The 17,941-nt window shown below is 48.9% G+C and overlaps 1 protein-coding gene across 1 annotated transcript in view; it reads right to left on the reverse strand.

Annotated features, from left to right (window-relative positions):
* CLSTN2 (calsyntenin 2) overlaps positions 1–17,941 on the reverse strand; it is a 403,373-nt gene that overhangs the window by 129,166 nt on the left and 256,266 nt on the right. The window contains exons 3-5 of the mRNA XM_044254829.1: positions 17,166–17,361; positions 16,235–16,443; positions 9,432–9,581 (exon numbers count right to left, since the gene is read on the reverse strand). Of these exons, the coding sequence (XP_044110764.1) occupies positions 9,432–9,581; positions 16,235–16,443; positions 17,166–17,361 (555 nt within the window). The remainder of the gene's footprint in view (positions 1–9,431; positions 9,582–16,234; positions 16,444–17,165; positions 17,362–17,941) is intronic.

Raw genomic sequence — 17,941 nt, forward strand, 5'->3', positions numbered from 1 at the left:
GAGGAGGACAGGTAACTGAGGTGAAGTTGTCAAAAGAACTCTCCAAGGTCACGCAGTCAGAAAATGGCACCCAAGCCTGGCCTGACTCCTAAACCCACTTTAGTGGCTTCTATTCCTTCTCTTCTGGCATTCCCCTCACAGGTACGGTGGAGCCATTCCTCATGCCCAGACCAATTCTACCTTGTGATGACCCTCTGAGATAGGTACGAGAGTCCCATTTTGCAGCTGCCGCATCTGAAGGTTCACATAGGTTAAATGGCTTGCCTTCAGGTCCCTGAGCCAAGATGGGGTAGAAGGTACCTTTGAACTCGGCTCTTTCTGTCTTCAGAGCCACCCTTCTGAAGCCCGGCCCCTTGTGACTCCCTGCAGGGAGAAATTCTAGCAGGCTGCAAATATTGGAAAGAACGATCAGTAGAAGAGGCTGATTGTGTGTCGCTCTGGGGCAGACCCGGGTCTATAGAGAGAGGGGACTGAGCATGGGTTCTGAGTCAGAAAACCCAACACCATGCATGGTTCCCCCTCTCAGCATCTGTGTGTCCTCAGGGAAGCCCATATGCTTTGGGGTTCTTAAGGGGTCATCTAAGAAGGCCGAGAGAGGGCCTTGCTCTTCTGAATGAAGGTGGGTCTCTGAGACGGGCTCATGTGACAAGACTGCTACGTCCCCCACCTCCAACTCCACAAGTCACAGTCCTCTCTCAAGGCTGCCCTGATGTCCAATCACACATTGTCCTTACAACATCAAGGACAGGCTCTCACTATAAAGTATGTCTTGAAATAGCTTGCATTGATATCAAAAGGTGGCCAGTACTCTCCTTTGCTTTGAGCCACATTGTAGGTGAAGGGGCAGGAGCTCGGTGTCTGCAGATGGAGAGGACTGGGGTGGTTGCGGGTCCCGGAGGTAACTAGCTGTGTGATGAGCGTCTTAACTCCAATGCTCTCATCTGCCAAATGGGAAAATAATCAGCTTTTGGGGGATAGTGAGCAGTAAAGGGGCAAGTACAGGCATTACCATTAGACAGGGTTTGGCAAAGAGTAAATGCTTATACCCTGGTAACTGTTAATCTGACTGAGCTCTGTTTGGATGAGAGCAATCTGCCTGCATCCCCCTCTCCCTTGGAGCTGAGATGATTGGCCCCAGAAACCTTCAAGGCCCATTTCCACTCATGCTCACATAGAGCCCAGGAGGGCCAGTTGGAAACAGGCTCAAGCAGGCACACTTTTGTCTAGCATGTCTTTGAGCACATTAAGACGTCACAGAATCAGGGGCACCTGGGTGGCTCAGTGGGTTAAAGCCTCTGCCTTCGGCTCAGGTCATGATCCCAGGGTCCTGGGATCGAGTCCCGCATCGGGCTCTCTGCTCAGCAGGGAGCCTACTTCCCCTTCTCTCTCTGTCTGCCTCTCTGCCTACTTGTGATCTCTGTCTGTCAAATAAATAAATTTTTAAAAAAAAAAGACGTCATGGAATCAGAATACCAGCATCCTGTACAGAAATCATTTGTTGCAACTTAGTGATCGGCTGTGTCAGTGATGTCAAAACAGATCGTTATTCCTGGAGGAGTGCCCCTGAAGGCCCTCTGCCAGGAGCTCGGATGCTTGCCTGGCAGATCTGAGCAGACCCAGGAGCAGCTAGCCTGGGGTCACATGCCCGGAGTTAGTGGAATTTGGCTTCAGCGATGACTTTTCCAATTATCTGGGGAGAAAGTGCTCTACTGTGACTTTTAAAAAATCAGAATAAAGGCAACTAAAAAGAGCTGCTCTTCCTTGGGCCTCTGTGCAGGTGGTCATGAGCACGGCCTTCCCAGGCAGCCTTGTGTCTGGTCCTCAGAAGGCATTATTTTGTTTCTATGTGGAGATGCTGAACTAGGCAGAAGTGACTTTCCCAAGGATGGAGCATAGCTGAGAGCCCAGGAGGGCCCGAGGCCTGTGTGCCCAGCCCCCAGACAGTGCTCTTCCCACACACCCCACCCCACTGTCTCCCTCTGGTATAATCTAAAGCTCTAAAATCAAGAGCACGAGGCTCAAACCACATAGTCTTACCCAATTGTACGAATTTCAGCGTGTGTGTGTGTGTGTGCACATGCATGTGTGTAAGCATTTATAGGATGGTACCTATTTTACTAATTTTAATCCTAACATTGTTTGCATGGTAACCTAAATTTTGTAAAGTACTTCCAAGCATAGGACCACTTTTGGCTTCCTTACCATCCTACAAAATGATTAGGCCAAGGGTTATGCTTCTCAATTTATTTATTTGACAGAGAGGAGAGAGCACAAGCAGGGGGAGTGGCAGGCAGAGGGAGAGGGAGAAGCAGACCCCTGCTGAGCAGGGAGCCAGACACAGGACTCGATCCCAGGACCCCAGGATCATGACCTGAGCTGAAGGCAGGTGTTTAACCAACTGAGCCACCCAGGCACCCCTGGTTGCTTCTTCTCTGAATGGTCTCCCTTTTAGAGCTGGTTACATGCCCCTTTGGAAATTCCCAACCTGCTTGTTCTACCCTTCCTCCTGACACCTCAGTGTTCCCCTGGGATAGGCTGATACAAACTCGAATTCTATCTCTGCCATTTATCAGGTGTGAGATACTGAACAAGTCACTCAAGCTGTTACTCTAAGTTTTCCCCATCTGTAAAATGGGCTAGAATTGCTTATCTCACAGGGCTATTCCTGTCCTCCATGCAGTGAACCTTATTTTCAACTCTCATATTCCTTTGCCTCCTTTTAAATTTGTCTATTTGGTGTTTCAGTCTTTCTAGGCTGTCCAGGATACTCCATTAAATTACTTCTCACTAAGGTGTCAATGGATGATAATAGCTTCACGCAGGTGTCAGCAAGCTTTCTCTGGAGAGGGCCAGAAAGTAAATATGGAGGCTTGGAGGGCCATCTGGTCTCTGTCGAAACTGCTCATCTCTGTTGTTATAGTGCAAGAACAGCAACGAAAGAATATGTAAATGGAGGAGTGTGGCAATATGCCAATAAAACTTTATTTATGGGCACTAAAATTTACATTTCATGTGATTTTCATGTGGCCTAAAATATTATTCGTCTTTTGATTTTTTCCAACCATTTAAGATGCACAAATCATTTTTTAGCCCACAGTAGTACAAAAACAGGTGGTCAGCTAGATTTGGCTTGGGGGCTCTACTTTGCTGACCACTGGGTTCAGAGGAATTCCTACAAGAAGCACGTGCATTTTAAGGGGGAATTATCCTTTAGAACAAAACATCTGGTAACCTAATGGTGGAATCTCAGTCCCACAGGCAGTACAGTGAGGGACAGAGCTGAGGGGAAGGAGCCATCCTTTCTCCTGTCATCCTGACAATGACCTTGTGCATCGACTTGCACTAAGGGTAATGCCATTATGTGATCCTCAGATGGACACAGCTTGACCTGCGGGGCCTTGCCTGTCTAAGCAAATCTGGGTACCTTCTGGGCTTATCACCTTATGATTTGAAATCAATGCCTTCCTTTTTTTTTTTTTTTTCTTTTAAAGATTTATTTACTCATTTATTTGAGAAAGAGACAGAGAGCATGCATAAGCAGGGGAGCAGCAGGCAGAAGGAGAGGGAGAAGCAGGCTCCCTGCCAAGCAGAGTGCTGGACGTGGGGCTCGATTTAGGACCTGAGCTGAAGGCAGATGCTTACCTGACTGAGTCACCCAGATGCCCATCAATGCCTTTCATGCAGTAAAGCCTACGCCAGCTCTTCAGTGTACTTGCCCAATAACACATCTAATTTTGGAAGGGACAGGGTGAAGGCAGCTGACTCCTGGGACCTGGAAATATTTTCCCCTTGGCAGGGTGGTGGGCAAGTGGACAGCTGTTGAGGGGACAGGGACATCTACTTGATGAAGCTTAGCAGCGATCTTTTCTACCTCAGACATGCTTGGCTGCCAGCCTTGTCCCCTTGCCTGTGGTGTCTCAGGGGATTTGCCTGAAAAATCTAACTTCCCTTGTTGTTTAGTACTTTGAATTGGCTTTTGAATAAATACATGACTTTAGATACTCTTCCAGAAGTGCTCCAAGATTAATCATCCTTTTCACTAGTCTCCCTGCCCCAGTCTCTGTATCTTAGCCACCATCTGTGTGGTTGGCCAAGGAGTCCTTCTTCCCAAGACCCCCCTCACCACACAGGGTTGTGAAAGCATCTGTGCTCCCCAGTGCCCTTGAGGTAGCACAGGAGGCCCTTTCTCCATGACCTGGTCCCCATCAGCCCAACCAGACTTCTCCCCCATGTCCCAGCCACACCACGTTCTTTCCCACCTTCCTGACATCTGTTCCCTAGTCTGGAATAATCTTCTCTGTGCTCAAACTAGTATCCTTCAATATTTGGCCCAGGCACATCTCCCCAGGGCCCCACCACCATTAAGCAGCTCTCCTCCATGTCCCCAAAGCCTCCTCCAGCAGAGCTTTCATCCTGAGCATTGTCCGCATCTCCTTCCATACTACGAGCCCTCATAGGTCATGTCTGCCTGTGCACCCCCAGCTGTGAGCACACAGCGGGACTCGGGAAAGGGTGAGCGAATTCACTCAGCAACGTCTCCCGCCATGTGGCATGTGTGTCAACTCCTGCTATCTCACAATGCAAATAACTAAGGGAGAATTAATCTCCACCAGCAGCTTTCCTGCTGCTGTCCTTTCCACACAAAAGTCCTAGACACTCTAGGTGTTCAGTAAATATTTTCCGAGTGACCTTCTTGTTCAATGTGAAGGCCATGGACCAGCAGCATCCCGAGGCGCCCCACACTGCTGAAGTCAGATCTGTGTTTTACCCCAGTGTCCAGGCGCTACGGGGCCCATTCTGCCCTATTTGATACCACCCCTCCTCCCTGACTAAAGCCTCATTGTGGGATCCCGGAAACACTGAGACTGTCTGAGGCACCTGGAGAATTCTTCAAGCCCAGGGAATAGGTGCTGGGAGAAGGGCCATTGACTGCTGTGGGCTTTTCCTCAGTGAGGAGGGGGGCAAGCAGAGATGGGGTCCCATGGAGGCGGAGTCTGCAAACCCAATCTGACCTGGGGGCTCTAAATCCAGAACATCGACATGCCTGGTCAACAACATGTCTGGGAGAGAAATGGGGATGGGCCACTCCGGCAGTCGGCAGTGGCTCTCTCCAGAGTGAAACTGTTTCCATAAAGGGACATGAAATACTGAACTCCACGTCCCTACTGATGGAAGCAGATAACAGATCCGGAATCTGACGTGCAATAATAAAAGGGAAAATACACTGAGTCAGTGTTCTGAAAACAATGTTTTCAGCTTGCCACATAGGAAGAGATGGGCTATGGGATTATAAAGGACAATAAAAGAAGGCATAAAGAGGGGGTGTGTTTCTCAACATAACATATAAACAAACACACAAAACCCATATCAGCAACCAAATTACAAATGATTTCTGTGGCCCCTAGAAGGATGGATCCACTGGGTCAGCTCTCCCTGGATCAGTTGCCATCCTGCTGGCCTCTGGCGGCACTACACCCTCTCTGAGGCTCTGATCCCTGAACAGGTGCGGATTCTTCCCAAAGTCCCCAGCCCCTACATAGGCCCAGGCTCAAGCACATATAACTGCTTGGCGAGAGGGAAACAGATACCATGAAGACTACAAATATCTGGCAGAGGATGCAGGGCACAGGCCAGCCTTGGCATGTAGCCCTACGGCAGGTTCACCTTTTTCCTGCTTTCCAATAGAATCCTTTATCATCATAGTAAGCTGCTAGAGGAATACCATGAATTGTCAAAGCTCAGGACAAAACACAGAGATTTCATTCTCCCTTCTGCTCACAAAGGTCTAGAGGGTGCTGTCTTCTCTGGGCAGCTGAGAATAGGAGTGACATTCCCTTGGGCAAAACTCCACAACCCCTGTGCTGTGAGTTGACCCCTACCACCTGTTTAAACTTGCAATTTCAGAATACAGCAGAGAGAATCGAACTCATATCGTTTCTGGGAAGACAAGGCCCAGCCACAGAAAAAGACGGAGAGTGGAAAATCCTAGCCCAAGGAGACAATGTCTTGGCTGAGGTCTGAAGGGAAGATGATGTCCGTGATGTCCTTGTGCAGTTGAGTAAGGCCAGCAGCATGCTGGGAAAGCTGCAAACTCCTCCCCCCACACCCCTGCTCTGGAAGGGATTGCTGTGATGGGAAACAGGGCCATGTCCTGGGGCACCTCAGGAGTCTGGGAGCAGTCTGTCGTCAGCGTGGGAAGGCAGGGGAGGCTCCAGCTGTGAGCAGGGTCCCTTCTTCCTCCAGGACGGCTCCTGGGAGCCACTGAGGGCTGCAGGGGCTGATGGTGCTGACTGGGAGAGCTCCCCGGGGAAAGGACACTCTTGAGCATGATGGATTGCTCGCACTGCGCTGCAATCCCCTCCTGCCTGGAGGGAAATGACTAGGAACAGGTACAAGAATTTGAAGTGCCAAACTGTGTTTGCTTGGTGGCTCTTGTCGTTTGTGGGAAATCAGCTCAGGGAGGAGTCTCTGTTCCAGGCACATACCTGTTGACCCCTTACTCATGGCTGAGTCTTATGTGCTGGAACCGTGGCAGCTCCTGACCCTGGCATTCAAATTATTGACCGCCAGCTCTCCTCTAACTCTGGCCTCTCCAGCCTTGCTCCTCGTTCCCCACGGTCCTGACCATCTCTGCAAACCAGACTGGCTTCCTTATACTCCTTCGTACGGTGTAGGCTTCACCCTGTGCCCACTTCAAGAAGAGCCTGCCCTTCCCCCTAGGGACCTGACAACCTCTCAGGGGGAGGGGCGGCCTGTTTCATCTGTGCTTAGAAAGGAAAACCAGCAAAACATGACGCACTCCAGCTGGGAGAGGAGATTGGGTGAGAGACACACACTAGGGGCCAGGGGTGGTTTGCTTTTCTGTGAAGAAAGGCACACTTCAAGCTATGAGGCTGCAGCCCTGACCTGGGGTAGAAGAGAGGACAGACCCCAAGATGGGTGAGCTGGAGAGGAGGGCTGCCCACGGGCAGGAATAAAGTGGGTCCACTTACTGGAAGGAAAGGACCATTCTCTGGCTCTGGGGGCTGAGACAGAACTTGCTGGAAGGCAGTGTGAGCCCTGCTATGTGTATCAGAGAACCTGGATGACCTGCCTACAGTCTGAGTGAGAGCCTGCTGGGATGAAGGTGGGGAGAGAGACCTAACGGCTTCCATAGGGTCCATGCTGGAGGGAGGAGAGGCACGGCGCAGAATCCCATGTCAGCTTCTGCCGCCAAAGCCTGCCACACTAGGCAGGGAAAGCCCCATGGAGTAGGTGATTCTGATGTTACACGTGCTTGAATGGTGTGATCTGACACAGTGAACGGATACAGGGAGTTGCTGCTCCCCTCTCTCTTTCTTCCACAGAAAAGCACACTTTTCACCATTCATTCCTCCACCCAGCTCCTGCCAACCACCCACATGGTGCCCAGCCCTGTGCTGGGCACTGGAGCCACAGCAGACAGGCACGACCTTTGCCTCCAGGAGCTCACTGTCAGGCCACAGATAGCACCATGCCAGCGGGTTAGGTGACCCACACAGGCTGCACATACACAACTCCATGTCATTAACATGATTTTTTTTTGCTCACATTTAACAGGGAAGCGAGTACAAACTCCGTTAGGAAACTGCATTTAAATATAGGTACAAAAATGTAATCCCAACTCTGTAGGTGTCTCATTTATCAAAGACACAAAACATTGGGATCTTTCTCCAGATATAGCTTAGTGTTTTACTTTCCCCACTGAAAAATCCCATTATGAGCATGTGCCCTGCTTAGAAGGCTTTTATATTCTTTCCAGGCTTTCTTTTCAAAAGCTAGACTTTCGCTGGCTTAGTCCTTATAAGTTAAAATAAAACAAGCTGAGTACTTCTTTCCTCTAACAGCTTTTCATTCAGGCATTCATTCATTCAAAGTCTATCTCTTGAGAACCAATCACTGGGGTCGGATATGTGCTAACCGGAGAAGTTCAGCTGTGAACAAGAGAGACAGAGTCCTGCCCTCAGGTTCCATAGGGTTTAGAGAATTATACCAACCAGAGACCAGGCTCCCCAGGCTGGTGCCACATAGTTCCCCACTCAGGCTTGTTCCTTTTTCTCTTTTGCTTGATCCTGAATAGGCATTTCAAAGAGGGCTCTGTATTTTTTTCTTTATGTCTCATCTGTCTTACCTGTGACTTCTCGACTGGGCATTTCATCTCCTCCACTTTGTTCAAAGGCAAACATCTCTGGCTCTCTCCAGAGGTGAGTTTAATTATTGCCTCCCATTTTTCTAGTTGAAAGATTAAGGGCAATAACATGGTTCAGGGGAGGGGCCCTTGGAGAACCACCTTCTGAGGAGAGTGACCCCAGGTGGGTCCTCAGGTGTCCTTGCTTTGTGCCCCCAGAACCAATGCATGACTCAAGGGCAGCCATTCCAAGTCTGATGGTGACCTATGGTGGTATCCTGGCATCAGTCTGTCTGAGAGAAATTCAGATGCTGAACTTGGCTAATGACGCCCTCTCTAGTGCAGTTTAAGAATGAAATATACAGAGAGAAAGAAAAATGGGGAGACCATAACAGGGGCCTGAAGCTTCAAGACACATGAAGAGAAGACAGTAGACAAAGCCACAAAATGGAGACTCCACGAAATGCCCTAAGTTTTAAGTGGGCGGCAGTCACACAGGAAGCCGAAACAGCAGGGGCTGAGCCACCAAAACAGGGGCAGAGGTACCTCCAGCCTTCCTGCCTGACCACTGGGCTATTCACCCCACTGTGAGAGCTATCATTATTCCATAAACCATCCAGTTCTCTGCAAGATCCCTCTGCGCAGCTGGCCTCATCTTCTTATTTCCCTTAGGTCAGTGCCACATCTCTGTCACCTTGGGGGGTCCCGAGCAACTGCTCTGTCTTTGCACACCAAAATACATACACCATGACAAAAATCCACCTCCCTCCAAGACCACAGCTTCTCCATTCCCAGAACCAGCATTTGAGAAACTCCTTCATCAAAGGCTGGGTTCAGGGACCCTAGCCTCTGCTTGTGCACCTTTGGTGCCGGCCCAGAGAACAGGACAACCTGCCCCAGGTCCCGAGTGATGCTGCAAACCTGAGGCATACTACCTAGACTCATTCCCTTAGATAAAGTGAAGAGGCTTGCTGGCACTTTCTCCTGAGCACTGAGCGATAATTACTATTGATTCCAAAGTGTCATGAGATTTTAGAAAGGGCGCACTGGACAAATGGGGCACGTGACCATGGACGAGTGCCCTCGAACGTTCTCAGCTGTAAAATGAGGGTAATACATCCCCTAGGAGTTGTAAGAATCAACAGCAGATTCTTGCGGCAGAGTGACCACACTTAAAGAAAGTCCTCTAGCTATACGTTGTGATGATTTTTAGGACAGGTCTAGTATCTTCCACACACCCAGCCAAGCTGCCCTCACTCAACGGGATCGACAAGAGGGGGCCCACCTTGCCAGCCAGGCTTGCAAACTGGCTTCACGTCCACCTGCACCAGCGTGTCCTGAGCAGCGGGCTTCTGTCCACAGTCGTAGGCGGTCACCAGGATCTCGTACTGGTGTTGCTTGTCGTAGCTCAGCTTCTCAGTATTTCTGATGTTGCCTGAGAACACAGGGGTATGCTTCAGATCAAGTCAACCACACTGCAGTTCTTTTCCTTTTTATTTAACTTCCATTTAGTTAACATCTACCGTATTATTCATTTTAGGGGAAGAATTTAGTGCAGCTCTGTAAAGTTCCCTCTTTACTCCTCTAACCTTCGTTAGAATGGAATAACCCCTTTCCTCACCTCCTTGTACAAACAAGGGTGAATAGGGGGCATGGCTTTTCACATGTGGCCTGCTTGTTGGCGTCTGATTCCAGGAGCCGCTGGCTGGAGCCACCCGGTTGTGGGACCAGACTACTAGGGAATTCCAAGCACACAGCTGGAACCCAACTGGTGTGTTTGTTAGCCGTGTATTGTCAGAAAACTCCCTCCTAAAGTGTGCCCGTGTCCCCGATGATGTAGGGCACCAAGCCTCATCCGCTATGAAATCTCTGGGAAAAAGATGGGATTCAGAAATATCCCGACATGTATTTTTCAACATCTGGGCTTGTCGCCAGGAATGTGCACTGCCTCTTCTCACATTATTTTGCTACCAAATGGGAAGTAAAATCAATAAGAAAACATGTGACCTCTCTTCTGAAAGCTACACAGAATAACTGATTCCTTGCCCTGGTGGCAAAGACATTTTTCTTCTCCAAGAGAGACCAAACCATTTTTCTGGGCCACTTGTGAGTTCTTGTGGGTTGATGCTATAATTCAGAAATAAATATTTGATAATTAATGAGTGAAATTCTGATTGGACTACTTCTGCTGAAATACAGTTTTGGTTCCAAGGAACAAATAAAGGCCTCGTGGGCCTTGAATACTTCTCGGGTTTTGATACCAAGAGAGTGAAGTCTTCCTTTGCGGGGAATAATTTCATTCTTGCTTTTCTTCTGATAGCAGAGCTGACAGCAAATTACAACTCCAATGTTATCATTATCCTTCAGCAGAAGTGAAATTAAGAAAATGGAAACTTAAAAGCAAACAAACCAACACGCTAATAAGCAAACATGGAATGGCTGACTCAGGTATATTTTTACATTTCATCAAAACTAAGGGAAAACTCCCTGATGAGCTTTCTTTCTTCCCTTTCGACGGCTATCTTTGGCTCGTGTAAACGGAGGCAACAGGGACTAAGGCAAGAAAGCCTGGGGAATTATCAAAGTCACGTCATGTTTTACAGATCGGAAGAGTTGACGCACCGATCACCCAGCACTAGTGAAATGGTCCTCGGTGCCAAGGCCCTGGGCTTGCAGGAGCTAGGCCTTCGAAGGCAGGGTGGAGATCTACAAAGCTGCCCCAGACTTAGGAGCATTTGTTCCACTGCCTGTTCCAGACTGTTTCTAAAAGCGTAATAGCAGCCTCCGATTTGAAGTAAAATTTCATTCAACAAAGCCAGTCAAAAATCTCCAAATGAAAATGGATTTGATGTACTTTTGGTCCCATGCCTGGTGTTCAGAATCACTCCCTACCCCGCCGCCCCCACGAGCTCGGGTCTCAGTTCAGGGCACCCCCAGGGCTGGAGCAGCTCAGTTCTGGGTTGGTAACGTTCCCTGTGGGTTCTGTTAGCAAACAAGTTTGTGGGAACTGTTCTCACAGGGGAGGGATTCTCACAGGTAGAAATGCTGCAATAGAACCCCAGGAACATCAAATTGAATTTTGAACACAGAGTTTTAACTTTCCCTTTCTTTAAAGGTAAATGGCTCTCAAAAGATCGGCCTTTCGAAAGAGGAAGGCTCAGGGCTTGCCAGCCGTGTGACATTAAGCAGACCAAACACTACTGACCATGGTAGAAAAATAAACCCACAGGCCAGCCAGTCACACGGCCCCGTGTGCAGCAGGGGCGCCCCCTGGCAAGTCCTAGCGAGACTGCGCGAGAAACAAATGTGCTTCGCCATCACCACCGACTTCATGAGTTCGAGAATGGCTTTCACTGCCTGTAATTTGAAGCCTTGGTCAAATTTATGTGTCTAACCATGTGACCAATGATTGTGCCAGGCGAGGCCTATTCAGACAAGACACACATTTAAAAATGTTTGGAAGTTCAAAAAGCCACCCATTTTGCTTCTGTTACACCTGTATTATTTCCCCCACATTTGAATGATTTCTCCTAGTAATGCCTTCTTAGGAGACCTGAGGCCACAGTTAGCGCAGGTGAATAGGGGTTCCTCAACCTGTTTCTCTGGTCCAGATGAACCTGTGGAAGCTAGCTCTCAAGAAAAATCAGTACCTATCTTGGATATTAGTGAGCGTATATTATTTTATTTTATTTTATTTTTATTTTTTTAAAGATTTCATTTATTTATTTGACAGAAAGAGAGAGAGAGAGACAGAGAGAGCATAAGCAGGGGGAACAATAGAGGGAGAGGGAGAAGGAGGCTCCCCACTCAGCAGGGAGCCTGATGCAGGACTCGATCCCAGGACTCTGGGTTCATGACCTGAGCCAAAGGCAGAGGCAGAGGCTTATGACTGAGCCACCCAGGCTCCCCATTAGTGCGGGTATTTTAAAACTGAGTCAGGGTAGAAGGACAGTGAGACCAGCATGCTGACCTGTACCCTCTTTCCAGTGGAATTTAACTTGGAATAAAATTAACCACTTTGGAAAATTATATAGACTAGTCACTTTGCAATTTGCTCATGCCTTTTGGGGATGCGAGTCCACATCTAAAAAACTGATTCCAGGAAAATAATAAAAATTGCAGATACAGGTGCAAGTATGTTCATCTAAGCGTTATTTCTTACAGTGAAAAATAATATGGAAACTGGATGCCTGTTAGTAAGGGAAGAACCATGTAAGGAGTCTCTGCATCAGATAGGATGTTTTTAGCTCTAAAAGCAGTAATTATGAAGCATTCTTAAGGGCGAAAAAAATCCATACAATTGAATGTTAAATGAAAAAGGGAGAATAAAGAAAAACAAGGGAAGCATGGCCTTACTTTTGTTATAAAACTTCACAGAAAAAGTCGTGTTGCAACATCAATCACGGCTATTTTTGGTGGGATTACGGGTGATTTATTTCCTTCTTCCCATGTTTCTCCTTTCCAAATTTCCTACAAAGGGCATGCGTTCCTTTTCTATTCAGATGGAACAGAAATGTTTTCATTTACTTTAAAATAAGCAGACTCTGGGGTGCATTTTGCCCAGAGGCAGCAGAGTCCCATGACTCACCAGGACAGCCTCCTGCCAGAGAGAGGCTGCCCCGGGACCCCACAGGTGCTGGAAAAGAAGAAACGTCTGCCAAGGGGTGACTGGGTGCCCCTGAGACCCCTGCTGCTCCCTCTGGTCATCCCTGAACCTGGCTGAGGGCTCTGGTTGTGCCGACACTCTGGGGGGTGCCTTGCTGGCATTGCGACCGTCCTCTCACACAGCCATTGGTACTTAGCGTGCTGAATAATTAACTTACTAATTAATTAATGATTAATTAATTTTATTATGTTATGTTAGTATGGTATTTAGTTCCCATTTTACTGATGAGGATCTGAGGCAGGGTTAAGTAGCTTGTCAAAGATCTCTCTCTCTCTCTCTCTCTCACACACACACACACACACACACACACATACAAGTAATGGATGTAAGATTCAGATGCAACTTTGTGGCTTTGAACTTAAAAACTGTAGCCTTGGGGCGCCTGGGTGGCTCAGTGGGTTAAGCCTCTGCCTTGGGCTTAGGTCATGATCCCAGGGTCCTGGGATGGAGCCCTGCATCTGGCTCTCTGCACAGCAGGGAGTCTGCTCCCCACCCCCCTCTTCTGCCTGCCTCTCTGCCTACTTGCAATCTCTGTCTGTCAAATAGATAAATAAAATCTTTAAAAAAAAAAAAAAAAGTGTAGCCTTGCCTTCCTGTCAAGCATCACTTCAAAGTCTGGTGACAGTATCACTGGTGGAAAGGCATTGGAGCCAACGCTCGGGGACCTGGGCTCCAGTCCTGCTCTGCCATTGGGGTTACAGGTGCTGTTAGGCAAGCACTCCATACTTTAGGACTCCGTTTTTTTCATCCATTCAACGAGACTGAGGATCTAGGCCCTGCTGACCTCCTAGAGACCAGCCAAGAGCCAGGAGAGGATGGCCAGGAAGCCATCTGAAGCGAGTCCAGAACTTCCTGAGAGGGAGCGGGTGTCACTAATGCAGTCACCTGCTCATGTTTCAGCCTGGAAGTCCATGGGAAGTGAATGACCTTCCTGTCCCAATCACCTGGGTAAACATCTGATGACCGCTGCACCATGAAAGGAAGCGTTCCCTCTCTGCCAGGGACCCTGCAAGCATCATCGCCTGGCACCGCTTCCCTGAGACCTCACAACACCACAAGGGACCAGGGCAGTTTCTGCCATGATTTCACAGGGGAAGAATTCAAGCAGAGGGAGGCCGATGACCTCTGGTAGGAAGAGGTTGAGTTTTGGGTTAAGACAGGTCAGGCTGAATCTAGGTTTACCCTCTCTACTTCCCTGCTTCCTGTCTTCCTCCACAAATAAAGAGCCTGGGCAATTGGAGGGGCCAGGAACCATCTACCTGCAGTCATGAGGCTTTAGTGAGGGAACCCCAAACTCAGTAGCACTTTCTCTGATATGCAGGCAAAGAATGTCTTCAAGGAGTCCAGAAGGTCGCTGGGATAAATGATGAATCAGGGCCAGTTGGGAAGCTCATTAGAATGGGAGCAGCCGTTTCTGCATCTGCCCCCAGGTCCTGCCTTCATTACTTGGAGAACCACTTTTATAAACCTTGCTTTCAGGGGGCCCACACTCCCTGGGAGTGCCCACTCTCCTCTTCATCTTATGTTGTAACCAGTGTTGGAGGCAGAGACTTGGCAAAGGACCATTACTCACTTTTAATGAGACAGCTAGGGAAATAAATTGGCATATGTTAGCAAAATGGCTCATCAAGGTGAGTAATTATCTTCATGACTGGGGCAGTTGACTCTCAGATGAAAGGATTTGCATCTCATCTCTCATTGGGCTGTGACTCTCCGGAACCAAGGCAGGAGGTCAAGTGGAGCTTGGATACTCATCACAGAGACCTGCCCTTGTCTAGTCTTACTCTTCACCAAGGACTCATCACTCTCCAAATTCCAAAGCCTTTTGTGGACGAGGACCACATAGGTGGTCCGTGGGGAAAAGAAAAAGACAAACGAGTTGTTTGTGTTTTACGGAGTGGTGCGTGCATGTGTATGTGCAAGGATGTGTTGTGCATGCATGTGTGTGTGTATGTGATGTGTGTGAGACATGTCTGTGTGGTGGGGACAAGCCAGCCACATCACAGGGCCCATAGGAAAAGCTATCAGGAAGCAGTTCTGATGGGTTCTACTAATTGAAATCACCTACTTCTTCATCCCGAACCAATTTTTAAGGTCCCGTATCTTCTCCTGTACCTTCTTGGTCATGGACGCACTGATCCTGTGATCCACACAGTTGGTCTCCCGCAATGTCCAGGTCTGTAACTGTTGTTTCCACATGTTTTATCATTTTGCAAAGAAACTGTCCTATGACCATTTTGTCTGTTTTATGAATGTTGCTTTCATTGTCCGAGGCCGATCATAAACCATTGGAGGCCGGGGATGAGGGTGTCTCCTTGGCTTCCATCCCCTCTGGAACCTGCTGCACTTCTCAGGAAGCAGAAGACCAGGTCACAGGATAAGTTTCTCCCTGGTCTTGACGTCAAGGAGCACTGGGAGCACCGACCAGTGTAAGCAGGTAACGGATGGTCTACTCCCTAGGCGTTGGCTACCCAGAGGCCCCAAGCGAACCTTATGGCTCCCCCTGGCTCACGGCAGGTGTTCTGCATCCCCTCACCCTCAAGCCTCCCTGATTTCTATTTGTTATTTTGACTTTCTTCCCATGGCAGGGTAAACTTCCTGTGGGCAGGTCCATGTCTGTTTTGAGTTCCACTCTGCCTCCACTCCCAGTTCCCAGCACTGTGCCAGGACTTGGGCAATATTTACAGATGCTTTTCAATAATGTACTTGGCAAGTAATTATCATTTCATTAACATGGAGTTATTGAGAATTGCACTGAAAGTGGGCTGAGTTGATTGAGCCTCTGGCTGGGGTGTTTGTACTACAAGATTTTTATTAATGGTGATGGGGAAATACACAAGTGGCTTTATAGGACTGTTTTCAGTTCAGTAAGTTCAGGTTGGGATTGGGGTTTGATTCATTCCTCATTCTCACTATGGAAGAAATTCCCAAAGAACATTGGCAAGCTCATTTCAGAGTCTTCAATGAACCTAAGATTAGAAGGTGTTTCCAGAAATCTCCACCTTCTGTTTTAGCTTTTTTTTTTTTTTTTTTTTTTTGTCTAAGAGCAAGAAACCAATGACAGGGGTTGGGGGTGGTGTCAAAACTAGTGACCCAGGAAAGGGCCTCAGATATGGCCTAGTTGATAGCAGGATGATTAGAACATTCTACCAGAAAACCTGTCTTCAGTACCCAAATGTGTGGCATTCTGAGTTCCATGGATTGTATTCATTGAGTGGGTCGTTGAGGTATTTTGGAGGAGGGATTTTAGACCTGGCTGTGTTGTTAATAACGTGAGGCCATCCCCTCCGGTGCGGGACTGAGTTCTGGGTTACTGAACCCAGGTCACAGATGGCAAGGGAGTCACCTCTTCCCACGGACATCCAGAAAGGGGTGTTGGAGGGGTTTCCCGCCCCCCACTGGAGTCCTCTCAGGACACTCACCATTTCTGTCAATGGCAAAAGGCACGTCAGTTGTGACGATCTCATAGTTGCAAATCTGGCTATACTGGGGGGAGCAGTCCTCGTCAACGGCCTCCACCTGCAGGATGCTGTCGTAGATCTTCCCCTCCGTCACAACTGCCCTGTAGGCTGGCTCTTTGAAGGTGGGAGCAAACTCATTGATGTCCTTCACCTGGATGTGGACCACAGCCCTGGGACCACACATAGGAAGGAAGAAATGGCAATAAAGGGAGGCTGACACTCGTTCCGCGCCTCCCATGGCCACTGACTCTGGTCCCGGAGCCAAGAGAGCCGAGAAACTGCAACCAGCCAGGCTGATTGTTGCCTGAGCTTTCTGTCCACCCTCCCACCAGAGAGGGCTCCACCTGTCCCTTCCCTTGTCCTGAGATGAACCTGCCCCTTCTCTGGCCTTCCGCTACCCAGCTTGGGGCAATGATTCCCTTGAGATCACCTACCCTTTCCCTTATTCACTCCTCCTCTGTTCATTTACTCTTCTGTTCAGTCAGAATTGAACCACTCTGACTCTGTGCAAGGCTCAGAGCCAAACTCCATAATGGAGAGAGTTCCAACCCAAACTAAGAAATGCCATGACAGGGACAAGCATGCGACCTGGCAGAAACCCAGAGAAAGGTCCCAACCGGGTCTGCAGGGTTGGGTCAGCTCAGGGAAGGCTTCTTGGAGGAAGTGACCTCTGAGTGCAGTCCTGCTAATGGAAGAGGGATGTCTCCAGGCAAGGTGGGGGCAGAAGACAGCAGGTGCAGGAGTGGCCTGTGCCAATGCCTACAGAGGCCTGGGGAAGCAGCTGGTGGCTGAGCAGGCTGTGTGACTGCTGGGTATACAACCCTGAGGAGCAGTGTGTGATCCCAAAAGGTGGGGTGGAGAGGGGTTCAGGGAGCCTTGTCAGGCAACTCACTTGTGAGACTTCTTCCAGGCTGTCTCCCGGGGCCCAGCGCCACAGTCATAGGCCTGGATGATGAACGTGTACTCTTTCTGCAGCTCGCAGTCGATGGGGCTCTTGGCACGCAGCCGGCCCTCTCCTGACGTCTTGTTGAGCACCACGGCCTCGAAGGGCAGCTCCTGGCCATGGATCTTGAAGGCACAAATTTCCCCTGCAGAAGGATGCAAGACAGTGAATGGGGATCCTGAGAATTGCCAGATTGAAGACAGAGAAGCTCTCTTGGAGCAGATTTGCAAACCCAAAACCTCCGGGCCATTTCCTCCACACAAAGACTTGTCAAACTAGAAGAGGAGGCCTCCGGAGACCCAGACCAACATGCTCATTTCATGGATGGTAAAACTGAAGTGTTTCACACACAGAAATGTCACCCATCAAGTGTACCGGATGGGAGAAAAAAGAGTCATGGTGCCGGGGGGCTGGCTGATTGTCCTAGTTCGCTGTTTTTCCTAGCAGCTTCCCACTTGTCCTCTGCCCAGGCTGAGAAGAAGGATTTTTGCCCGCAGTCTAAAGATAAATGACTGTAGAGAAAAGAGGAAAAGGCCAAAGCTTTCACAGTGTTTGGCCCCCTGAACCAGAAGCATGAGCATTGCTGGAGGACTTGTTAAAAATACAGACCTCTGGGTCCCACCGGGCCTTCCTGAATCAGCATCTGCATCATTTTTTAAAACCAGATCCCTGGTAAGGTGATTTGTTTGCTCACTAAATATGAGCAGCACAGCTCTGTCCTGTCC

This window comes from Neovison vison, chromosome 6 (genome assembly GCF_020171115.1).
Source record: "Neovison vison isolate M4711 chromosome 6, ASM_NN_V1, whole genome shotgun sequence".
NCBI lineage: Eukaryota > Metazoa > Chordata > Mammalia > Carnivora > Mustelidae > Neogale > Neogale vison.